At 41.0% G+C, this 24780-nt stretch overlaps 1 protein-coding gene across 3 annotated transcripts in view; it reads left to right on the forward strand.

The window, feature by feature from the left end:
- The window catches only part of TMTC1 (transmembrane O-mannosyltransferase targeting cadherins 1), a 256320-nt gene that overhangs the window by 8856 nt on the left and 222684 nt on the right, over positions 1-24780 (forward strand). For 2 of the 3 annotated variants that reach the window (XM_044228522.1, XM_044228524.1), the window contains exons 2-3: positions 12714-12891; positions 21908-21981. In XM_044228522.1, coding sequence (XP_044084457.1) covers positions 12714-12891; positions 21908-21981 — 252 coding nt within the window. The remainder of the gene's footprint in view (positions 1-12713; positions 12892-21907; positions 21982-24780) is intronic. The other variant, XM_044228523.1, reaches the window with a different exon arrangement.

Below are 24780 nucleotides of genomic sequence, written 5' to 3' on the forward strand. Positions count from 1 at the left end.
TTTTAGGCTACTGGATCATAGTATTCTACCAATTCGCTATAAAGGTTTATCTAATTGAAGGATTCTGATGGTGATATACACCATAGGAGTGAAAGTGGGTGGTTTGAAATGTCAGAGTTAAAAAATAGAATATCTTAATATGTGCAGCTGTAAGGATTTGCAACATTTTAATGCTTGGATCTGGAGAGGTTTTAGTGGGTTGGTTTTTTTTTTTTTTTTTGCAGCAGTTTGCATCTTTTAGTCGCAGATGATACGCCAACCATGAAAATCAGCTCTAGCCTCTATGCCCAAAATCTAAAAGAAATGGTGGCATGTTCATTTTGGTTGTGTTCTTTTTGCTTTGTCCTCTTTGGAACTCATTTAGAGATGATCTGTTGCAGCAAAGCTGGTAAGTTTGTGTTCGCAGTCTTTGATGGCCGACACCTGCCATCGTAGATTGTTTGACTAGATTGTCTAGGATGTTCAGTGATGGATAGAGCCAAGGAAAAATATGATTGAAGGCAATGAAGATTTTATAGAGAAGAATAAAAAAAAGTCCTCTGAAATTTGCATGCCAAACTAATGTTTCTCTTAGAAACCCCAAGAGACGGAGGTTAAGATAGTTGCCTGCCAGCATGAGCCTTAGACGTAAAATGGGCTTTGGATTATAGTCTGGCAGTGTAGGAAGGATGGAAAATCAGAGGAGTATATTTTTGAATTATGAGGGTTTTTATAGGTGAGTCTCTGAATGAAACTTAGAAAACGCCATTGGAAGCAATCTTTATTTATTTATTTTTTTTATTTTAAATCAACATATGTGTTTTCTGTCTTCCTTTGGAGCTTACAGTTCATGTTTTTCCTAACTTTGAATACTTTGAATACGTAGTCATTCTACTTAAAAAGGTAGGGAGGGACAGGGGAGGAGTGCTTGGGCATGCCAGAGTTAATGGCACTGTTCTTTTCCAAATGATGAGAAATGGTTTTTGTTCTCCAATACCCTGTTGATCTGACCCCTGACCACTTCCCTGACCTCTGGTCTATCAGTCTGCACTTCATTCTACCTCTGCCGGCATTCTAGAGTCCCTGTGTCCTTTACAGGCTAAACCCACTGCTGCCTGGGAGCCTTTATACTTTCTGAAATGCTCTTTGCCCAGACCCATGCACTCTTGCTCTCTTACCACCTTCAATCTCTGCTCAAATGTCATTTCCTCCTTGACACCTTCCCTGGCACCCTGATCCAAAATGGCGGACTGTCCTCCGTGTTTCATCCTTACTCCCTCACTCTATCCTCTTTGCCTTAGTAGCCCACATTGCTGTCTAGCAACATGGATTTTTTTTTTTTTTTTTTAAATTTGACAGAGAGAGAGAGAGATCACAAGTAGGCAAAGAGGTAGGCAGAGAGAGAGGGAGAATCGGGCTCCCTGTTGAGCAGAAAGCCCGATGTGGGGCTCAATCTGAGGACCCTGGGATCATGACCTAAGCCAAAGGCTTAGTTTAACCCACTGAGCCACCCAGGCACCCTGGCAACATAGATTTATTATTGGTTCTTTTCTTCCCTTACTACTGTGTAAGCTCCTTGAGGTGTATCCTTAGCACCTGGAACAATGCCTGCCATACAAAGTGGGGGCTTCCAAAATTACTGTTGAAATAGTGAATGAGTTAATCACTCACGTGAACGCTGGACTTTTTCAGGTAAATATTTAGGCAGGGGTACACTTTTATAACATAGATTAAAAAGTCTGCTTAATTTGTCTCTTGGTTTATTTCCTTCTTTTCCCCTTCTGTCAAAGAGAAAAATGGAGGCAGATAAAGAATTTCCAGGATACAAGAGATGGATTCCAGTGGGTCCTGCTTCATGGGAGGCTGAGGGACAGTTTTGATTCTGAAAGGGGCAGTGGTGGCTCCGTGTTGCCTCCTGCTGGGACTGTGACTCTCTGTAAAGAATGACGATCCACAGCACTTTGGGACCATTTTCCTCTTGCGTGGCATATTGAAATGTGATGTTAGCTGTAAATTTTAAGCCTGGACATAGCAGCTGTGCCTTCTGAGGCAAACCCCAGAATTACAGAGTTTTCTCCAGACCTTGCTGTCAGGGGACCAAAGTTCATCCATCCTCGTTTCCTATAGTCTTTAAAGAAAGGCCATGTTTTTTCAAGTCAGTGAGGTAGACTTGACATGTTTCCAGTTGGATCAAATAAAGTATAAGGCTCTGAAAATACTTTCTCAAAGGAACTATGATGACTGTGACTTCCTGTCTCCAAGTACTGTAGAATAAAGAATTTGACCTTTATCCCAGGTTCCTGGGAGGGAGCTTCTAAACCCTTGGAAATTCCTGAGTGATGGGAGTGTCTCTGCTGCTCACAGTGGGTCCCAAGATCACCCTTGAGTTTGTGCTAAGGAAGAGGTAACTCACGATGGACCATCTGATAGTTTTAGAACGTGGGCTGGCTATGCTGGAAAGACCAGTTGTAGGATTAGAACGATGGGACTTTGTGCCACATACAAGCCCTACCTTCCAACCTCCAGGAAGGGAAGGTGGTGCTGGAGATTGAGTTCAGTCTCATGCCCAGTGATTGATTCTATCAATCAACCTAAGTAATGAAACCCCAGTTAAAACTTGACACTGAAGCTTGTTGAGTTTGCCTGATTGGTACTCATATATCATGCTGAGGGGGTGATGTGTCCTGAAGACAAGAAAGGTTTCTGTTTGGGACCCTCTCAGACCTGTCTCCATAAGTCTTTTTTTTTGGACAGGTTTTGATTTTTATCCTGTACAATAAATTGAAATCACAAGTGTAATGCTTTCTCGAATTCTGTGAGTCATTCCTGCAAATTACCAAATCTGAGGGAGTTGTGGGAACCCCCAGATTTGTGGCCAGTTGGTCAGCAGGGCAGGTAGCCTGGGGATCGTTGAACTTGCAGCTAGTGTCTGAAGGGAGTGCAGTCCTGTGCAGGAGTTTGTCCCCACATAAACTCTGGCTAGTCACTGTCAGAATTGTAGCGCATCCAGGAACTTTACCAAACATGTACCTTTAAAGGAAAACGAATTGGCTAAAAACTGACAACTCAATTATGCTTCTAACTAAACTATATTTATAACTGTTTATTTTAAAAATCATTTTCATTTTTATTTTTAAATTTTTATTATTTTTATCTTAAATTTTTATTATTTGCTGACTCTCTTTTTGAAGATTTTCTTTTGAGACTTGCTGCCTTGTCACAGATCTTCTTGCTCTCAGTTTCCCCAGCGTTTCTTTGATGTACTTATTACTCTGAGCACTTACGGGACCCTCATGACAATAACTATCCCTTACATGGGTGTGGGCTCCTCCTGACAAGTCCCTCTTGCCTTGTTCCCTCCCCGTAGCTTCCTCATAGCCAGGGTCTCGAGAATGGGATGCGTTGAGCACAAACCCAGACCATAAATTTTATTTGTGTCTCGGAGCACCCGTCTCCCCCTTTGCACTGTGTTACTTGCCTTGCTGCCTGCAAATCATATCCTTTGGTTCTTTGAAACATTAAGTGATGATTTGCAGATTTATTCTTGATACTAGAGGGAATGCAGAAGAAGAGCAACCAAAATGCTTAAGGGCCAAAGGGATTCGCCTTAGAGGAAAACGAGAAAAACCAGATGTTGTTATTTATTGGTTGAATGATCTAAGAAGACTATGGAAACCACTTATTAGTGTTTGAGAGCTGAGAGGATGGCAAGAGAGGGAAGAAGAAAAATGAGTGGCAGTTGAGGAAGACCGGAGAATGTTCTGTGTGTTCAGTTTTGGGCGGTGGAAACTCATGAGGAAAGTGTTGGAGGACTCGTTACTTGAGATAGCAGAAACAGACAGTTAAGGTTAAGATGGTTAAAGTACATTTAATTTTTTCTTTTCCCTGGTTTGTAGTTTGTATTGCAAAAGAATGTATGTTGTGTTATTGCTGAGAAAACTGGATTTCCCAGGTAATCATGGCAAAGATAGGTAGCCTTCCGTTAAGTATTGAGATGCGTGTCTCTCATTGTTCTGAGTATCACCTGGTTTGAATCACTGGGTTTCTTGGGACAGATCTCCAGGTCCTATTTCACATTTACTGACTTACATTATCTTGGGGGTGGAATGAGGGAATTGGCAATTGTAGCATGCACGTCAGGGGATTCAGAATCTGGGAACCACTGGGACCCAGTGGGAGCATATGTTACATGAAGCTGAGATGCCAAGTATCTCTGGAGTGTTATAGAAAAAAGAATCCAAAAGCTCATTGAGAGGAATGTTGCCGTGCGTTTAGCACATGCCGCCGGCCCACACCTTCCTCCCACCCCTCTACTACAGTTCTTAGGGCCAGCGATCTTCCCTCCACTGAGGCATTAAGAACTACGTTAGTGAGGGAGCACCTGCAGCTTGGAGAAGCTCTGCTTTGGCTCTTGTCTGTGGGCAGGTGTGATGTGGGAGATGCAACTGAGGTGGGTTTTCTGCTGGGGTCTGGGAGGGCCGGATGCCAGTGGCAGAGCTTAGCTGCCCAAGAGAAGGGGAGTGCATTTACCACGACAGGCAGATAGGCAGCAGGGACCTAAGGGTGATCAGGATGCCATGACCCCCTGGGAGGGATCGCTGGTGGTGGCCAGTTAATCACACTGTCCGAAGGAATGAAGTAGATGTGCAGCCCTCTTAAATGTTGCTTCGTCTCTGTACCTGGGAAACTCCAGGCTTGGTGGAAAGCCAGGCTTGAGTCACCACAGGGGAGAATCATGACCTGTTAGGTGGGAGTATGGAGGTAGAGCTGTTTGACTGACTGACCTGGGGTCCCCTGGAGGAAGGGTCCTAGTCTGTTCCGTAGTAGAAGTCTCTTCCAGGGACACAGCCCGGTTTTGTTTTTTTAACCCACTGAGCCACCCAGGCGCCCCGGTTTTGTTTTTTTAAACCAGAACTATTTTCCACGGAAAAAAATTAAAAGGAGTAAGGGACTTTATGTAGAGCTCCAGGCTCTGTGAGTGGGTGGAAAAGGAGGGGCAGCCAATGGCTTTCCTCTTCCTTCCCCACTCCTCCTCCTGTATCTTCTTGGTGGACACTGTGACCCTGTGACCTGTTCTGGGGACCAGTGCCCTGTGATTGCTGTGAGTTCATTGTAACCCCAACTTTCTGGGCAGCTTTACAGGGAGGCAGACAAGCTCAGATGGAGGAAGGGCATTTGCGGTCCTGTTTGCCAAAAAGTCTGGAAGGCTTTCAGCCAGTCAGATGTGATTATTCTTTTATCTTTTTCTCCTCCTCCTCCACCTTCTCCTCCTTCTCTTCATCCTGCCCCCCCTTTTTCCCCTTCTCCTCTCCATTTTCCTCCTCTTTCTTCTTCAAAGATTTATTTATTTGAGAGAGAGAGAGAGAACTAGTGGTGGCAGGGCAGACTTGGGGGGAGGGGAGCATGATGTGGGGCTCAATCCCAGGACCCTCAAATCATGATCTGAGCTAAAGGCAGATGCTTAACTGACTGAGCCACCCAGGCACCCTGTTCAGAGTTTTTCTGAAAAAAAAAAAAAATATATATATATATATATATATATATATATATATATATATATATATACTTCTTATTGCTCGGTTTAAGCTTTAAGTTAGAGATGAAGGCTCGGGGCGCCTGGGTGGCTCAGTCAGTTAAATGTCTGCCTTCTGCTCAGGTCATGATCCCAGTGTCCTGGGACAGACCCCGCCAATGGCCTCCTTGCTCAGCGGGGAGCCTGCTTCTCCCTCTTCCTCTGCCCCTCCCTTGCTGGTGCATGTGCTGCTCTCTCTCTCTGTCAAATAAATAAATAAAATCTTTTAAAAAAATCTTAAAAAAAAACGAATTAGAGATGAAGGCTGAAGAATTAGAGATTCTTACTGTTGAAAGGGAAAGATGATCTTTTCAACTTACCACTTAATTCAAGTTTATTTGCTCATTCAGTAAACTTTCATTTAGAGTCTACTGTGTGCTAGGAGAGATGGATATGATGAGGAAGAAGGTGAATTTTTTACAATGCATGAAAAAGCTTATAATGTTTGAGGAATATGGTTAAAGAGTTTTAAAAAAACTGAGTAAATGCTATAGTGGAATGCACTTAGGGTGACATGGGACGTGAGAAACTATTTTTCTTAGGTGGTATTTAGGGTGGGCTGTTTTTCATGCTTCTGTATGGACATTTCTGGTTATCCAAACACCAGTTCTAGTCTTAAATACTGCTTCTTCCTTAGAGTAGTTGCCTTGTATTGTGTTAAATTGTGACTACTTTGCACCATCTCAGTGGGCACACAGATATTTCCATGTAGCCATGTGGGCCCAGAATTACCAGGTCTTCTAATATTTTAAGAGAAGCTAGAGTTCTTTGTAAGAAATCACCTGTTTTATCATGGAGGTTCCTCAAAAAGTTGAAAATAGAGCTATCCTATTACCCAGCAATTGCACTACTGGGTATTTACCCTAAAAAGATACAAATGTAGTGATCCAAAGAGGCATGTGCACCCGAATGTTTATAGCAGCAATGTCCACAATAGCCAAACTATGGAAAGAACCTAGATGTCCATCAACAGATGAATGGATAAAGAAGATGTGGTGTGTGTGTGTGTGTGTGTGTGTGTGTACACACACACGCATATACACAATGGAATACTATGCAGCCATCAAAAGAAAGTGAAATCTTGCCATTTGCGTTGACATGGATGGAACTAGAGGGTATTATGCTTAGCAAAATAAGTCAATTGGAGAAAGACAACTAACATATGATCTCCCTGATATGAGGAAGCGGAGATGCAATGTGGGGGGTTTGAGGGGTAGGAAAAGAATAAATTAAACAAGATGGGATCGGGAGGGAGACAAACCATAAGTGACTCTTATTCTCACAAAACAAACTGAGGGTTGCCGTGGGGGAGGGGGATAGGGAGAGGGTGGTGGGATTATGGACACTGGGGAGGGTATGTGCTATGATGAGTGCTGTGAAGTGTGTAAACCTGGCGATTCACAGACCTGTACCCCTGGGGCTAATAATACATTATATGTTAATTTAAGAAAAAAGAAATCACCTGTTTTAAATATGTTGGTAAATTAAAAGAAGAAAAGGTGTACTGTTGAAACAGAACAGTTTGTAGGCCATACTTAGCCCTTGGGGAGTCTCTTTGCAGCATTGTTATTGCATCTTCCTTTCCAGTCTGAGAGCTCCTTGAGTCCATGCATTGCTTCACTCACTCATTCATTTGTCTGTACATCCATCCATTATTCACTTAATTTTGACAGCTGGGAACCAGGCATTGTGCTGGGCACTAGGGTTATAGCCATAAGGTGGCTAAATTATGGCAAAAATCCTTTCCCTTGGAGAATTTGGGATAATTTCTATCATCTTTCTCGAGGCTGAGCTTTCACATCTCCTCAAGTCTTTCCTGAGACATCATTTTTTTTTTAAGATTTTTTATTTATTTGACAGACAGAAATCACAGGTAGGCAGAGAGGCAGGCAGAGAGAGAGAGGGAGAAGCAGGTTCCCTGCAGAGAGCCCAATGCAGGACTCTATTCCAGGACCCTGAGATCATGACCTGAGCTGAAGGCAGAGGCTTTAACCCACTGAGCCATCCAGGTGCCCCTGAGACATCATTTTTGAGATTCCCCACTCTTCCAGCATCCTGGGGCTCTCCTAGGAAGGTGCTCCAGCATTAAAGTAGCACCTGGAGGGGCTGCTGCCCCATGTTGGATACCCTCTCCGGCATACACCAGAATACCTCCCTCTTTCCTGTCTCTGCCCCGGTAGATTCTCCCTTTGCTAGCTTTCTTTCACTATTATCTGTCAATGTCTCTCTTTCTCCTACAATGCTGTCAGCTCTTTGGTAACAGATGCCATGTCTTCTCTTTCTATCTCTGGGCCCTACATCATACCTGACATGAAGTAGGTACTCAATAAATATCTGTTAGAATGAACTGAAATGAAAATTAGTTTGGCTTAATGCAGTTTGGTGTGTTTGATAGCCAAGACGTAATAACTCGGCGAGTTTAGCATAACCTGACAGCCCTTGGACAATACTATGTGTATAGCTTTAGCCTGGATTGCAAGTATTTTGTTCTCTTTTATGTCCAGATGTGGGACTTTTCTCTTACCCATATTCTACCTAATCCTGTAAGAATTAATTAACAATAGCAAGCATTTAAACTTTTTGTGAATCTTAGTCTGCCAGTCGAGTGGACCCTCTTTCGCAGATGTAGGCTTTCTGCAAGCTTGGTTAGCATATGCTACAGATCTCGCTGAGTTTCTGATAGAAATATGGGACAGACCAGAGATAATGTCAGAATCTTGTGACTTACACTGAAGGTCTGCATCTAAGGAGACCCTGGTTATTATTCACCACTCTTTGTATTTGCCACAAATCCATATTCTTGTATCTTGTACATAAGGAGATTCTGAAAGATTTTGATTAATGTCTTTGTTAAAATAAAGATGTGATGTGTCTGTCACGCTCCCTGTTCTAGTAAAATGTGAGGTTAATCCGTTAAACCCCCTTTTTGTGAACCCATAAAAGAATCAGAGATTCTCTTTCCACTGCTCATAAATGACATTTTGTTATTATTTCCTCTCAAGCTCACTTGTCCATAGTTTGGAGAGCTCACTCTCTATCTCTTTAGATATTTGGGAAACTCTAGTAATTTTAGATTCTCAGTCATTTCTCAGGGCTTAGATTTGCCAATATCTAGTACTGTGTGAGGGCCTTTCAGTTACCTTAATTAGCACTGCAGTCATTCCCCATTCAGTAATTTTATTTTTTATATTTTGACATCCAATTGAATTCACTTAAAACACCAGGCATTTTGTCCTAACCGGTTTTCAGGAATATTAATCTGATGACAGCTATACTTGTGAATATAGCATAATGTATAAACTTGTCAAACCACTAAATTGTACACTTGGAACTAATGTAACATTGTGTGTCAACTCTATTCAATTAACTCCCCCCCCCCCCCCCCCCGCAGTACTCTATATAGATAACTCCTGCACATTTTCAGATAGGATACATATGGACTACAAATGGGACTCATTTTGTATCATTTTTGGAGGGGGAAAGTACCTCAAAAAGTGTGGCAATATACTAGCAACACTTTTAATGATTCTTTTTTACTTTTCAAATGGTTGAATAACAAATATTTTGGAAAAAATAACAAGTCTTTTGTTCTCTTTTTAAAGGCAGTACTGTTAATTTGTAATCCAAAATGATGATCTAAAGTGTAATACCTGTGAAATTAGTCAAATACATTAGGGATTTGGCCTATTTGATGTCTTGCCTTCTCTTCATTGTCATTTTTATGATTGTCACAGTAAGATGCATCTTGTATGTTAAAAAGGCAAGTCCTATTCTTCTACTTACTCAACGCTTCTGACATCAGATGTGTAGAGTTTTTATTTTTTAGTGACCAGTTCTCAGTGTCCTACATTATCTGGGTGTCCTGTTTAACTCTTTCTGGAGTTAGCATCAGATCCCCCAGGTCAAAGGCCCATTTCTACAAGACTGACCCCACTTCAATTCTTTTTTTTTTAAGATTTTATTTATTTATTTATTTAATAGAGAGAACGAGAGAGAGAGGAGTGGGAGAGAGAGCACAAGCAGGGGGAACAGCAGGGGCAGAGGGAGAAGCAGGCTCCCCACTGAGCAGGGAGCCCGATGTGGGACTTGATCCCAGGATCCTGGGATCATGACCTGAGCCAAAGGCAGCTGCTTCACCGACTGAGCCACCCAGGTGCCCCGACTAACCCACTTCAGACGCTGGTTGCAAGTAGTGGGTCCCTAGTTTGCTGCACTTCTGTCCAGCTTAGTTGCAAATCGGGAGTTCTCATGATGCCCTCCTCAGATTCAGTAATTTGCTCCAATGGCTCACAGAAGTCAAGGAAGCACTTATTTAATGTTTACTGATTTGTTATAGAATGAAGGGTATGACGCAAGATATAGATGAACAGCCAGTTGAAGAGATCCTTAAGGTGGGGTCTGGAAGGCCCCAAGCTCAGGAGCTTCTGTCCCATGGAACTTCAGTGTGTTGTGTGCCCAACTTGGTGGTGTGTTCACCAACTTGGAAGTTTTCCAGACCCTGTGGTTCAGGGAGTTTTTATGGAGGAACTAGGCATCACTGATAATGACCTCCATCTCTGGCCCCCTCCAGTACCTGGAGGATAGAGGAGGGAAGGGGCTAAAAGTTCGGGCTTCTAATCATAACTTGATCTTTCGGGAGACCAGCCCACATCCAGAAGCCATCCAGGAGCCCACCAAGAGTCACCTTATTAGAAAAAAGATAATCCAACTATTTGGGGAGTTCTGAGGGATTTAGGAGTTCTGTGTCGGGAATCAACACCAAAGACCAAATACTAGAACAAAAGATTGTCCTAGTACCTTTATGACTGAAGAAATTACAGAGGTTTTAGAGTCTCTGCCAGCAGTTGGGATAAAGACTGGAATATGTATTTCTTATTCTATCACAATGTTACATTTGTCTATCTATGTCTATATACCTGTATCTGTATCTATATCTATCTGTATCTATCTTTGAACAGTTTTCTGGTTATTTCCTTATGGAAAATTCCTGGAAGTGGAATTTTTGGTCAATGTTTATATATTTCTTAAAGCCTTTTGGTACAAATTGATAAGCTTGAGACCTTCCCACTTGGACACTCACCAGCTGTTTGTAAGATATGCCTGTTTTGTTTCATTGTCATGGGTGTGAATGAACTTGGAATGAATGGCTTAGTTGGTCTGGAAAGCTTAGCCTGATGGAGTAGACACTGATGTAAAATCAGCTCAGGTGGGTGGGCTCTCTGGGAATTGCGCCTAAGTTCTTCAAGGATAGGGACCTGGTCTTGCCTTCTCACAGCTCCCCCATCCCGATCTTGGTGATTTCCAGCAGCTCGCTCACCACAGGTAGGTCCTCTTGTACTGGAATGGGATGCTCTTCTTTCTTTTTTAGCCGGACCTGCCTGCCCCCTGGTTCATGGCCCATTGTTCTAGATGGACTGTTTCACACCATGCCTCCATCTTCAGGACTCTGGGGTGTGTGTGCACAGACTTGTGGGTTGGCCATCATACAGCTCGCTGGAATCTTGCTTCGGAGCCCTGAAGCCAGGTTCCACAAAGCAATTCATTTTTCTAGGCTTGATTACTTCAGTGGGAATGAAAATGGAGTCAGTAACTATGACATTTATATTCATGTGTCCAAATAAAACTTGAGATGTTTAAAATTCTGTAGGTTAAATTCGTGCACTTCTCAAGTCAAGTGTTTAGAATATGCTTATGCCATCGCTAAAGTTGACTTTTGCATTTTCAATTGTTTGGCTAAGAGAAGGTATTTCTTTAAGAGAAGCAGATATAGGGATTACTGTTTCAGTGAAACAAGCTGGAGTATAGACAACTACAGGCAGTCCCATTTAGGGTGCTCCCTATACAACTATATTTTTGCTAACCCCGCAGAATCAATTAGGGACATTATGTCCTGTTATTAAATTTAAGGCAACCTTAAGTCTGTCTGCATTTCTATCTCAGGAAAGTGTTTTTTAAAATGTTAAACAATACATTTGTTCCTCTCTCTTTTTTTTTTTCTTTTCTATTCTTTTTTTTTTAAAGATTTATTTATTTATTTATTTGACAGAGAGAGAGAGAGAGAGAGAGAGAACAAGTAGGCAGAGAGGCAGGCAGAGAGAGAGAGAGGAAGGGAAGCAGGCTCCCCACTGAGCAGAGAGCCCGATGTGGGACTCAACCCCAGGATCCTGAGATCATGACCTGAGCTGAAGGCAGCGGCTTAACCCACTGAGCCACCCAGGCGCCCCTTTTCTTTTCTTTTTAGAGAGAGTGGGAGAGAGGGTGCGAGCCTGCAAATGGGGTTGGGGGTGCAGAGGGAGAGGGAGAGAGAGAGAGAGAGAGAATCTTAAGCACAGAGACCCTGCGGGGGCAGGATCTCACCAGCCTGAGATCATGACCTGAGCTAAAACGAAAAGTTGGGCGCTTTAACTGATGGAGCTGTCCTGGTGCCCCGTGAGTTTCCCTTCTTTCTGTGATTGATTTTAGTTTCTTCGTCATAATCTTAGAATTCAAATTTTGAGGTCTGTGGGAATTTAAGTTAGAAAACATTCAATACAGATTCTGAAACAATGTGCTTTTGCTCATCCTTTTAATTTCAGCTGCAGCTGGTAATAGCATCTTCAGATGCCCCGAAGATCCTTTGTGGAGTGGTAATTAACAATCATTCCAGGTGCATAATCTGGAAATTTGGTTCTTGGGGGGCACTGCGGGTGAGAGAACACGTTCATGCTTGGTTTGTCCCAACTGTGACTGCAGTCACAGTCTTGTGGCTTTTTTCTCCTCTCCAGTGGTTGTGGCTCTGACCCATAGAACTGTGGACTAGTCTTTGAAGGCTCAGCTCCTGGGGAAGAGCTGGCAGTGATAGCAAGAGTATCATGGGGTCGTTCGCATGAGCCATGGACTAAAGGGAAAACAGGTTCAGCACCTCTTTGCCTGCTTTGTCAGTGAGGCTAACAGAGTTCTCTGAAATAAAATTACAGTGCATTTGCAGTGGTTTCTGCAGATAGGAACATCCTGAGATAGGGGAAAATGATACTCCCACATCTAGAGTAACCTGATGTTGGGAGTCATTTAAAAAGAATCGATTGAACAGCTTATCTTTCAAAATGATTGATTCCCTCCTCTCTCCTTGTGCTTCTGTTCTGTATGTAGCTGATTCGGTTTCTGTTTCTGTCTTTTTGTACAGGCTGAACATATTTTTGACTGGCATGAATCCATTCTACTTTCATGCAGTGAATGTGGTTTTACACTGTCTCGTGACTCTCGTCCTGATGTACACCTGTGACAAAGCTGTCTTCAGGAACCGGGGACTGGCTTTTGCTACAGCGTTGCTTTTTGCTGTGCACCCTGTCCACACAGAGGCGGTGAGTATCACTGCAGCTCTGTGAAACAGGGAACTAAAAAAAAAAAAGCTAAACTGATCTTTTTTCCCCCTTTCAAAACCATGTGAATTCAGAGCTCCAGTGAAGTGTTTATCTTTATATATAAATCATTCTGCTTGACAACTTGTCTTTTTGAATGTTCACATGGCCTTCACACTTTAACTGGCTTTTCCAAATAATCTGTTATTATTATGTGTCGTTATAGACAGCCACAGTTCTTTATTTGAAGAAAATTCTAATGTGTTTGAAGAATGTTCTAATGTGTTTTAAACAGCACAGGGCATTTTGAGGTACTTACTGTGCTGAGGCATTGTTCCTGCTCTATATTTGAATTTTACCTTTTCTCTCTCTGCTTTCTGTTTATAATATTTATGATGCTGAACAGTGAGTGCGAGGGGAGGGCTAAAGAGTTAGACTGACATTCTTCAGATTAGAAAGACAGAGTTGCAATAGCGACTTAGAAATAGGTTTTCAGGTTATTTCGTGTGAAGTGTAGTTACTTGGTAGGTGATGCAAAATTTATTTAAAAAGTATAGATAGTTCAGATCTGTTTGGTCCTCTTTGAAATATGGACTTGATCACGCACTGAGAAGGCATTATCAAGTTACCTTATTTCATGGCTTAAGAACCACAGTTGTTTTATTGTGTCCATATTGCTAGGGGTAGAAAAAGACTTTCCAAGGGGTTCCTGAGCCCCAATGGCTTTAAAAGAATCATTTCCAGAGCCTTAGCTTGCATCTGGACACTTGCCTATAGTTTGTCTGTCTGAGAACACACCTGGGATCAAGGTGTCAAATTGGTTCTCCTCACCCTCCTCCCCTTTCAGTTGTCATCTCATTGAAAAATAAAAATGAATGTCTCACCTACATCAGAATTTTACTCTGCCCCAGGTGTCCACAGCTCTGAGGTACTGTATAAAGAAAAAATTTAATATATTGGTGTCAGCAAAGTCTCCTTCAATTGAGGCATCACAGATCTGGAGTGGGGCTTCATATCACTGTCTGTCTTCCACTTATTTCTGTGAGGAACAGAACGTGGCATTAAAAGTGGGGTATGGTGGCCTGTTTTGATCTTCTGAATTCACAAGTGAGATGGTTGTCATGGGGATGCGTCATAATATGTTCATTTGAGCCGACACAAGAAGCCTGATTTGGCCAACTGGTGTTGTAATGACTGGTTTTGCCAGTTAGGCTACATGATGGACATTTTCCATAAACAGTATTGTATATCTGTAAGCCTAAGGTTTTGACACAAATATATTTGGACTGAGAGACCAAAAAAAAAAATCAATTTATAAAAAAATTACATTACTTAAGGTAAGTTTTCCAGCCCTTTCTTGAGTCTTTTAAATAGAAAAAGTCCCTCTAAGTGGAAGGCTATAAATAATAGTCCTTTGGAAAATCTCGGTGAAGCCATTTTTGGTATAGTGCTGAGAAACCATGAAAGTGAATGACTCTAATGACAGGTAATTCTCATGATGGCTGTGCTGAAATTATTTGCTTCCAACCAAATTAAAGGAGAATCTGATTGAGTGTTGGCTGGTAGATCATTAAGCATTATGTAATATGACAGATGACTATGATTTTGTCAATGACCTTAATGTTCAAAGAATTAAGTCACTGCTATAACAGCTATTTCTGTCTCATTTATGCAAACATTTCTTTAAAGATGAAAGCTAGGAATGGAACTGATACTACATGCATTCTTATTCTAACCTAAAGTAATATTCAGTCAATAATTGCACTTATAGAAAAGAAACATGGGACTTCTGAGTGGCTCAGTCCATGAAGTGGCCAGCTTTTGATTTCAGCTCAGGTCATGATCTCAGGTCGTGGGATTGAGCCGCACATCAGCCTCTGTGCTGGGTGGGGAGTCTGTTTGAGAGTCTCTCTCTCCCTCTGCCTGTCCCGCTCATGTTCTCTTTCTTGGATAAATAAATCTTAAAAAGAAAAAAGAAAAACCTACTATACTTGTTATTAAGAAGTGTGTTTTTATATCTAAGAGTTAGTTATAATTTTTTCTAATTTATGATGTATTGAGCAATTGTGTATTAATACTAAGCGGTAACTTAATGATGTATTTTTATTACAGAGAGAGATGATGATAAGTAGAATATTTTTAAGCATAACTCTACAGTACATTAAGGAACAATGCTCAGAGGGAAATAAAATAGAAATAAGAGTTCAAGGGGAATGGGTGTGAAATGTCTGTCGTTTAAAGAAGAGCCTGTTCATGTTTGTGTAAATGGAAAATAATGAGCTTCAAATTGTGGTGGCACATTTCTGATTCCATTTGGTACATTTAAAACAGTAGTATTACGACCTTATTTTTAAAATGTCAGTATTTATATTGCATGGGAAGTTAGATCCCTTCAAGTATGTAAAATTATGATGAAAAATTTTTAGATACAAATTTTAAAAGATGAGATACCCAAGTTTTTAATATTCTTCTTGGATGTCACCTGAAGAGAAATAATCAAGGACTACTACTCCTTGTAGTAGTAGTAGTCCATATGGAATATAGGACACCGGGTCAAAGTACAGTGGAAAATATATGGTTGGAGTGTCTTGGGGAAAATTTTTGCAGGAAATAATAAAGGATAGAACAATAACAGTCTTAATTCTATGCTTGCAGAGAGGGAGTCCAGGTAACCTTGGATAGTGGGATCATGAGCTGGTAGTTTGGTCGAATTCTAAGAAAAAGGAAAAACATCCTGTTAGCAAAATGACCTTTAAGAAAAAGTTTCAACAAGCTAATAAAAAAAAAATCCATGGTAGCACAACTATAGGGACAAAAGAGGCTGAGAGCTAGACGTTTAGGGAAAAATTTTACAGAAACTATTTGCATTCACAAGGAAATGAGATATGCAAGAAGGAGGTGAAGAAATTTGACTTAACATAACAATATATACTAGGAAGTAAAATTAGGAGACTGTTATTCAATTATAGGTATTAGTTTAGATTTCTAAGGAAGAAGACAGAGAAATAGGAAAAAAACATTGTTTTATAGAAGACTTGGTGTGATAAATTAATAGTAAAAAAGAAAAATTGATCATAGTGTGGCTGGAGAGGGAGTCAGAGGGATTTATCTCCCCTCTGCTAAATAAGAACAAAATCAGGACCTTAAGTAATCCCAGGAAGGATGGAGGATTAACATTTTTTGAGGGAGGGGTTTTGTTTCAACATGTTGGTGTGATTAAGGATTTGTTTCCTTAATTATGTAATCAACATATAGTAAATGAATTCTTGCTTGGTGTAGGCACTGCTAGGTGCCCCGAAGGTATGTGAGTGGGTAGTGGGTCACTACCCATAATTTGTTCACAAATTCCTAAAAAAGCCAAAGAACATACATACACATAAATACATACAAGACAAAGTAGTATGTTGTGTAATAAAAAACTATCTCCAATTTAAGTATAAGGAATAAATTCATTTATTTACTCAATCTTTCAACAAGTATTTAAGTGCAGGAGGTATTAGCAATGACTAGGATAGACCCATACCTTTCCTCATTGAAGGCCTTGTGATTCTTCAAAGGGTTTTCTGACAGTATATTCTTTTGGAGAGCTGAATCATCAGAAAAATAAGTAGAGAAATTGGGAGAAACGTGGAAAATCATTGTAATTCCCTGGTGGTAATTGAAACTTAGCAGTCATCATAGAAACATTATTGGTTGGAAGGAAGGCACTTAGATCAAGTCAAAAGCGAGAGCAGGAAATGCCGACACATGGTGTTGAAGGCTAAGGTCGGCATTTCCAGAACACATGTAAGATGAAGAGCACATGTAAGAGAGAATCAGTCATGATCTAGTCAGTCAGCCTGGCTTTGTTTGTTTTTAAAGATATTAATTATTTATTTGACAGAGAGAGATCACAAGTAGGCAGAGAGGCAGACAGAGAGAGAGGGGGAAGCAGGCTCCCTCCTCAGCAGAGAGCCCGATGCGGGGCTTGATCCCAGGACCCTGAGATCATGACCTGAGCGGAAGGCAGAGGCTTAACCCACTGAACCACCCAGTGTCCCCAGCTGTTGCATGTTAAATGTGTGTTTCCTGGCCCTGTCTGGCAGTAAGGGCACTCATTCGTGCAGCTAGAACAATCAATAACTTGATACATGTGGTATACTTTATATAAATTCTATGAATGGTATGTTAAGAAATAAGTTTGGGGGGCAAATTAAATTAATTGTTATTTCTGTTATGCTTGCTCGGACTTAGATCTAATTGTTTGAATTCTACCCAATGATGTTCACTCATTTTTTTTTCCATCATTTGGGTGTTACAGGATTCAGTTCCCAGGTAACAACTACCTTCTTGGTGAGGAAAACCTGCAGCTTGAGGCAGAGTCCGTGCTATCCATCTGCATGTACTTTTGGCTAAGTCCTTTGTACTTCTCAGCATCCTACAGTTCAGCCCCCTTTGTCGGTAGAATAAAGCCCAGGACCTCCAACTAAACATCCCATATTTGTTCACTCCTGTCCCCTCTAATGTGCTTACTCCATGCTCTCATCACTTAATGCCTTCCCTTCTAGAAACACCTCATGTGTTTTCAGACTGTGCTTTCCTCTGCCTAGAATGCTTCTGTGGTCCTTCTCCGGCCCCAGATTTACATCCCCTGACTTGAGCTTGCTAAGTCCTTCTTGCTTGTCCTTTAGGTTTTAGTGTATAATGCCAACCTTTCCACAAAGGCTTCCAGCTTCTGCAGTCAAAATCAGTCCCTCCATTCTTCTCATGGCAATGATTTCTCCTCTTTATGATATACACAGTTTGCTTGTATCATATTAATACCCTGCTTTGACTTCCCACCAGGTGTTAAACTCCTTGAGGCTTAGGTCATATCCATCCAGCTGGCATAGTACCTGGCAAATAGGAGGCCCTTGGAAAATGTTTGTGGAGTGGAATAAGTCATGCAGTTACTGAACATGATGATACTGACTAACTGAATCACAGTGAAAGTGAATGGTTGGTCTAGACATTTAGTAATTGATGGCAAGCACTTTGTTTTTAAGACATCTAACCCCCTTGCCCCAGAGACCCCAGCTCAACAGGGATATTCAGTGAATGTATGGTGGTTTGGAACTGGCCACAGAGTCTGTCAATGTCTGCACTAATATTTCAACACACACTCTGAGCTTCTGCTGCAGGGGACACTACATTCTTTGGATCTGGGCACATCCAGCCGGCTTCCCAGCAGCACAGACTGGCTGCAATCTGAGAAGTAGGCTTCAGGCACCTTGAGCACATTCATTACGCTTGCCTGGCTTGGGTCGCCTTATTCCAACTTGCTACTCCCAGTATCCACTTGCAGGTCTTGCTTTTGTGTGCCTTGGCAGCATCGGTTGTGCTGTGATGAGTGTCCCTCTGGGCCCAGATGTGTGGCCTTATCCCTAGACTTTGTTGCTAGTGAGCCAAGCTCTCTGTTTAACCTTCCAGGGGCCTTGCGGGTGATGCTGAGCTCCGTGCTCAGAGATGCGGTGGTGTAGACAGAGCAGATCTGGGCTCCTGCGTGAACTGTGTGCATTTGTTGCTCTACAGATTGTGAGTCTGAGCTGGTTCTCGACACTGGGATGACACCATATTGTCATAGCCTAGCTCCCCTGAGTCGGGCAGTCTTCCTGATTTGGCCCTCAAACGCCTTATAGATTAACGGATCAATGAACAGTGTGTGGTCCAGGCATCCACATCAGCTAATACCTTTTAACTCTGTACTGCTCGTGAAATTCCTTAGCCATCCCCAGGTTTCTCTTGTTGTGGACTGGACTAGGATTTTGCTTAGTATGTGACTTGCTATCAGTCTCTGTGCAAGTATATAATTACATTATCTTCTATTTATACTTTTTAACTAATATATTTTACCTAATAAAGTTAAATTAAAATATCGTACATACAAGCCTTGAATATAAAAAGATGATTTCTATAAGCCCCACAAGAAAACTTGTCTCAGCTCCGAGTCCCACCTACCTTCTCTGCAGGGAAAATGAAGAAAGGACACCCACACTGAGTGGGCACTTCAGATCTATCATCTCATTAACCATGACAGTAACATAGGAGTGTTAGGCTCATTTTAAAGATAACAAAAGGGGGCCGCCTGGGTGGCTCAGTCTGTTAAGTGCCTGTTTTTGGTTCAGGTCAGGATCTCAGGGTCTTGGGATCAAGCCCCACGTGAGGCTCCCTGCTCGGTGGGGGGTCTGCTTCTTCCTCTGCCTCTGCCCCTCCCCCCTGCTCATGCTCTTTCTCTCAAATAAACAAATAAAATCTGAAAAAAATAATAAAGATAACAAAAGCAAGTCCCAGAAATTAAAGATAACAAATTTGAGTCTCACTTAAATGGCAAGAGGAGGAGTCTGTATTCCAGCCTTGGACGGTCGAGCTGCAGGTGCCTGTCATCGCCCCACCTCTTGACTGCAAAGTGTGCTCATTGTACGAGAGTGTTTATAGGTATACTTCCCAGAACACTGTTTTCCGCTGTTAATTATGATTGATTCTCTAACCCACTGTGGACCTCAGGTCCTGGATGGTTTGGGTGATGCAGCTTTGTGTGCCTGAAATGTCAACCCTGTCCCTTTCCCTTGTGAGCTCGTACTCATCTTTAAGAGCCAGCTCATATGTGGCCTTCGTTGGAAGCATTTTTTGAACCATACCCCATTTTTCCCCTTTACGGTTTTATTTCTTGAATTTCAAAAAGGCAAGAGAAGTCCTTACACATTTTAAGTAGTAGTGGACTAACACGAAGATTTATAATAGCTGTCCACCCTCTACCTTCCTCCACTTCAGTCCCTTTATTAAGTAACACATTAAAAAGATTTTTTTAATTTCAAAAACATAATGACCATATATATATTCCTCACCCGGATTCATCAACTTTTAACATTTTGCCACATTTGTTTTGTCATTCTTCCTCTTTCCACCTTAATATATAAAAATATTATTTGTATTCTGAAGCATTTGAGAGTAGGTTGCATAATTCATGCCTCTTTACACCTGAATAATTTAGTTGTATATTTTCTAAAACCAAGGCCATTAGTCATTGTTTCTCTTTAGTCTCAAGTTTGGAGCAGTTACCAGTCTTCATTATCTTTCTATAATATAATTCAAAGCTTTAAATATAATTAAAACATATTTAATATGTATATTACAAAAGGCTTATATGATATTTACTATAACATTGCAATTGGTGTGTAATGTCACCTCAAATGGTTGTTATATATAATACATATGTGTTAAAGAATCTGTAGCCCATGATTGATAAAACTTATATTTTCTAAACTTATTTATTTATATTTTATATTAAAATTTTATAATATACAAGTACAAATAGTATAATTGTATGTAAATACATGATATCAAAATATGTACACATAAAAATACAGTATATAAAATAAAAATAATAATATGCATATATGTGGTATATTATGTAAGTATAATAAGCGTGTAATTGTAATATATGCAGTATTATAATACATTAGATTATAGAAGTTATACTATATCTACTAAATCATGATACAATATAAATTAGGAGATATTAAAATATTGATATTTTATATATATGAAATAATAATGTAGAATTGTATTTTATGCTTTAATAATATGAAATATATATATTTGTGTGTTTGATTGAGTGTTCCTCACCTTGGGTTTGTCTGATGTCTTCTCATGATTATATGCCAGCCAAGTTATGTATCCCTGGCTGGGATTTGACAAAAGTGGTATTGTGTCCCTCTCAGGGTCTATGACATGCAGAGACATGCCCCATCCATTTGCCCTTTATTGGTGAGGTCAACTTTGATTCCCCAGTTAAGGTGTAATGCATTTTTCCCATAGTATAGTTATTCTTTTTACTTTTTTATTTAACAAGTAATTGTTTTGAAGGAAGTGTGTGGAAGCCCTACTAATACTCCGTGCTTTATTAAACCTTTACACTCTAGATTTCGTATCCACTGGTATTTTGTGATGTCTCTCAGCTCATTCAAATCTTGCATCTTTTGGATGCAAAATGGCTATTTGCCAACTGCACTATTCCCTCCACATTCATTAACTGGCTTTTCCATGTAAGCAAGAGCTTTCTGTTCTCATTTATTCACTTGCTTACTGTATTTATGTGTGTACTTATATGTGCTTTCTTTATTCCATTCATCAATATCAGAATACACTCATGGACGTCTGTTTTTTTCCAGTGGTTCACTTTATCATTGTCCTTATTTATTTTGATGTTCAAATGGCCTGATATTCAGTCAGTAGGAGCCCCTTGTCACTGGCTTCTGTGTCCTTTTGAATATGTACCTGTCACTTTTCGCACACTGTCTTACCTTCTAACATGATAAAATGATCTAAGTTCCTCTCGTATCTCCTTCGCCTCAGCCCTGGAACCAGCCATTTCTCCAGGAAGCCCATGTACTCTTTAGTGGAGGAATGGTCTGTGGTCTCTGCCAGGATGGCTCTTTGCTACTGGGCTATCTTGTTTTTAGGTGCTTTCAGTGACAGAACTAAGACACACACACAGACACACACACACACACACACACACACAGAGACATGCAAGCACATGTGCTCACATGGCAGTCATGAGTTCTTACTCATTCCTCTTCTTACCAGGATTATTGTTTCCTAAACTTATTTTTTGCTGGTCCTCTATAAATATCCTCTGCTCCATTATTACTCTGATGCCAAAGACTAGCGCAGTGTCTGGCCCTCAGTCCTTGCTCAAAAAGTATTTTTTAATGAACCAGCAAATGAATAAACCTTGATGATATAAATTGACCTTCTATAGGAGAAAGGTGAAAAAGGAAATTAAGCATGAAAATTCTTTTCCTTTCTATCCTCTTTTTCTCCTTCTATAAACTTATATATATGATAACCAGAGGTGGTTACTCTTATGTCGTCAAATTTGAAGAACAGTGTGTTTTCTTATTTTATCGTATACTTTTCATTCATCTAAAACCGAATGCATTTCTGTAAGTTTTCTGAAAGCAATTTTCTGAGGTCTTTATTTTTTCAAACTTTCTAGGTGGCTGGAATTGTTGGCAGAGCTGATGTGTTAGCATGCCTGCTGTTTCTGTTGGCCTTTCTCTCCTACAATAGGTATGTATGGCTAAGAATGCCCTTCTCTGTGGTGACAATCACGCTCTCCCCTCAGGAATTTCTGTCTTTTGTGTGTGTGTGTGTGTGTGTATGTGTGTGGACTTTGAGCATCTATCTGAGAAAGGAGGGAAGCTTCTTAGCAGCAAAATGCAGAGAGAGCTTTGTGGAGACCAGAATAGAAACCACCCCCCCTTAGGAAATGTGGCGCTGCTGTCCTAGCCACATTCTGAACCTCGCCATAGCCTTTGAAAGGAATTGCTCTCCCAGTGCTGGGAAGCTCTTGCTTCTTGATTATTCTTACTTGTCATTTCTTACTGAGAATGGAATTTGAAAGCTCCAGGCCAATAAATATTGGGTGTAGTCCTCTCTTTTATTTGGCCGTGATTTAATTCCTCCATTTCATTTTGGTCCTAATTCTGTTTCCTCTTTATTATCCTCACTAAAGTAGCTCAGAGCTTAAAATAACAAGGCTGAATTGGAGGTGGTGTTTTTCATCTGTAGTTTTCAAATTCACACATCCTTTCATCACAATACATTAAGTTCCTTGCTTTGGAATGTGGAAAAGCAATAAAATAATTTACCATGATATTGCCCTTACTCCGCACAATGCTCAGATTCTCACTTGAGTTGTGACATATCCACACAGGGAAAGGGGCGGGTCAAAAAGAAAATGGGAATGGGGCTGATGGCATAGGGGTTGGCCCAGAAGAAAGGGGCCAGTGAGTCATGTCACCATATTTCACGGAGGGATGGCTGGTTAGGGATTTGTGAATGTTGATCTTTGAATGAGTTCACTGGCCTGCCATCTTTGAGAGCCCAGTGGTCCTGAGCAGCACAATTCTGAATAAGTGGTTCTCCACGTGGGGCAGTTATGCTCTTCCCCTGCGGACATCTGGCAGTGTCTGGAGACACTTTGGCTTGTCATTAAGTAGAAAGGGGCTACCGGTGCTCGGTAAGTAGAGGCCAAGGGTCTTACAATGTACAGGACGACCCTTACAACAAAGGGTCATTTTCCCCAAAATGTCAGTAGTCCGCAGATTGAGAAACCCTGTTATCAACAGGTTTAGACCTTGAATGACCAAGAATCAATCATTAATTCTTCCGAAATTTTGGCTTAACGAGTGGAGCGTTTTCTTGGTACAGGTTCCCCCCACTACCTGAGAGTAGAGCGTTTCTGTGAACACCTTGGAAGCTAAAATGGCCTCAAGTTGAAGAACAATCAATAGCTATTAATTGATATGGAAAAATTGGGGGCATTCCCAGACCACAAAAAACAACTTCTCTTGGGCGTTTTCTGACACCTCAGGACACATCCCACTAATGGATGCACAGAGTAAATGGAGATAAAGCACAGGTGCTCACAGACACAGCCGGACGCTGCGGCCCTGAGTGTGACCCTGGGGATGGAGCTGATGGGCCGGGCCCCTCTGCTGTTTGTCTAGTGCCTTGCCTCTCTCACGCTCCCGAACGGAACCCTGTTTTTGCTTTTCACCTTCTTTTGTAAAAGCAAAAATCCTCTTTGGATTTCTTCCTGTTAGAGAAAATAGGTACTCATGTAGGTCTTTCATTAAAGTGAAGTGGGCCGTAACATGCACTTGTGAAAAGTGGGGGGTGCCTATCTAGTACTAGTCTCCGGGGCCTGGCTTTGCGACTTAACACTACATCGCCAGCCAGTCATCTGAAATGGTGGTGTGGAAAATCTTAAAAAGAGAAACCCAGATGCACCAATGACTTCTTTCCTGTGTACTCTGGTATTAGAACAAGATTAACAATTGCCTTTTAGTTTAAACTTAGTCTCTGGGGCCTTCTCTGTGTGGATGGTACATTTGGGAACATGGGGAGGCCAGCATCTTGTCCATCGATCTCTGTGTGATGAGGAGCCTTGGGATTGCAGTTTCTGCCGTGCCTGCCATTCACAGCCTTAGCACCTGAAGCTATAGACCAGCTTCAGAGAAAAAGGCATGTCCACCACACATTTGGCATGTAATTTTAGGTCATTGTTCCAAGACATAAGAATACAGCTAAGGTGTCCTAACTACAGAAATATTGGCCTTTACTTTGGAGGAGTAGGGGTCATGGGTGTGACACCTCCTGAAGGAACAGTGATGTTTTTCGGTATTGGCTGATTCTGTGTTGTAAGGTGAAAAAAGGCTTTTTGAAAATCCCTGCTGGAAATTATACTGAGGGAAAAAAAATTACCTAATACATCCCCTTGGAAAATAAATTTTAAAATACCGATTAACCAGAAGAATAGAAAAAGCCCAAAACATCTGTATTTTCATTGCAGAGAAAAATGAGGATTGTATTTTGGTATACATACCTGTGTCCACTGACTGATTTATGTACAGAAGCATATAAAACACCAAAGTAGTAATAGTGAGGATAACCACTTTGCGTGTACTAAGTCATTTATTTAATTCTGCCTACAACACGGGGATCCTGTTTCATACAGGAGGGAACTGAGGCACAGAGAGGCAGAGTAACCTGCCCCATAATACCCAGTTAGTTAGCTGCAAAGCTGTGATTGGAACCCAGGGAACCTGGGCCAGAGTTGATGTATATGGCTTAGTGATCTGTATTATTCACTTAAAATATATTCACTTAAACATCCTTCATGCCACTAACTATATCTGTATGGTAGCATTTTAAATGGTTTTTTAGTGTCCATTTATTATATGCCATATTTTACCGTAATTTATATGCACCTTAATTTTAGTAACCAAGTTCAGTGTTGTTGGGCATTCACTCTTTTTCATGTTTGTGATTTTAAATAATTCTGTGATGAATATTTGTGAAGAA

The sequence above is a fragment of the Neovison vison genome, chromosome 12 (assembly GCF_020171115.1).
Source record: "Neovison vison isolate M4711 chromosome 12, ASM_NN_V1, whole genome shotgun sequence".
NCBI classification, from domain to species: Eukaryota; Metazoa; Chordata; class Mammalia; order Carnivora; family Mustelidae; genus Neogale; species Neogale vison.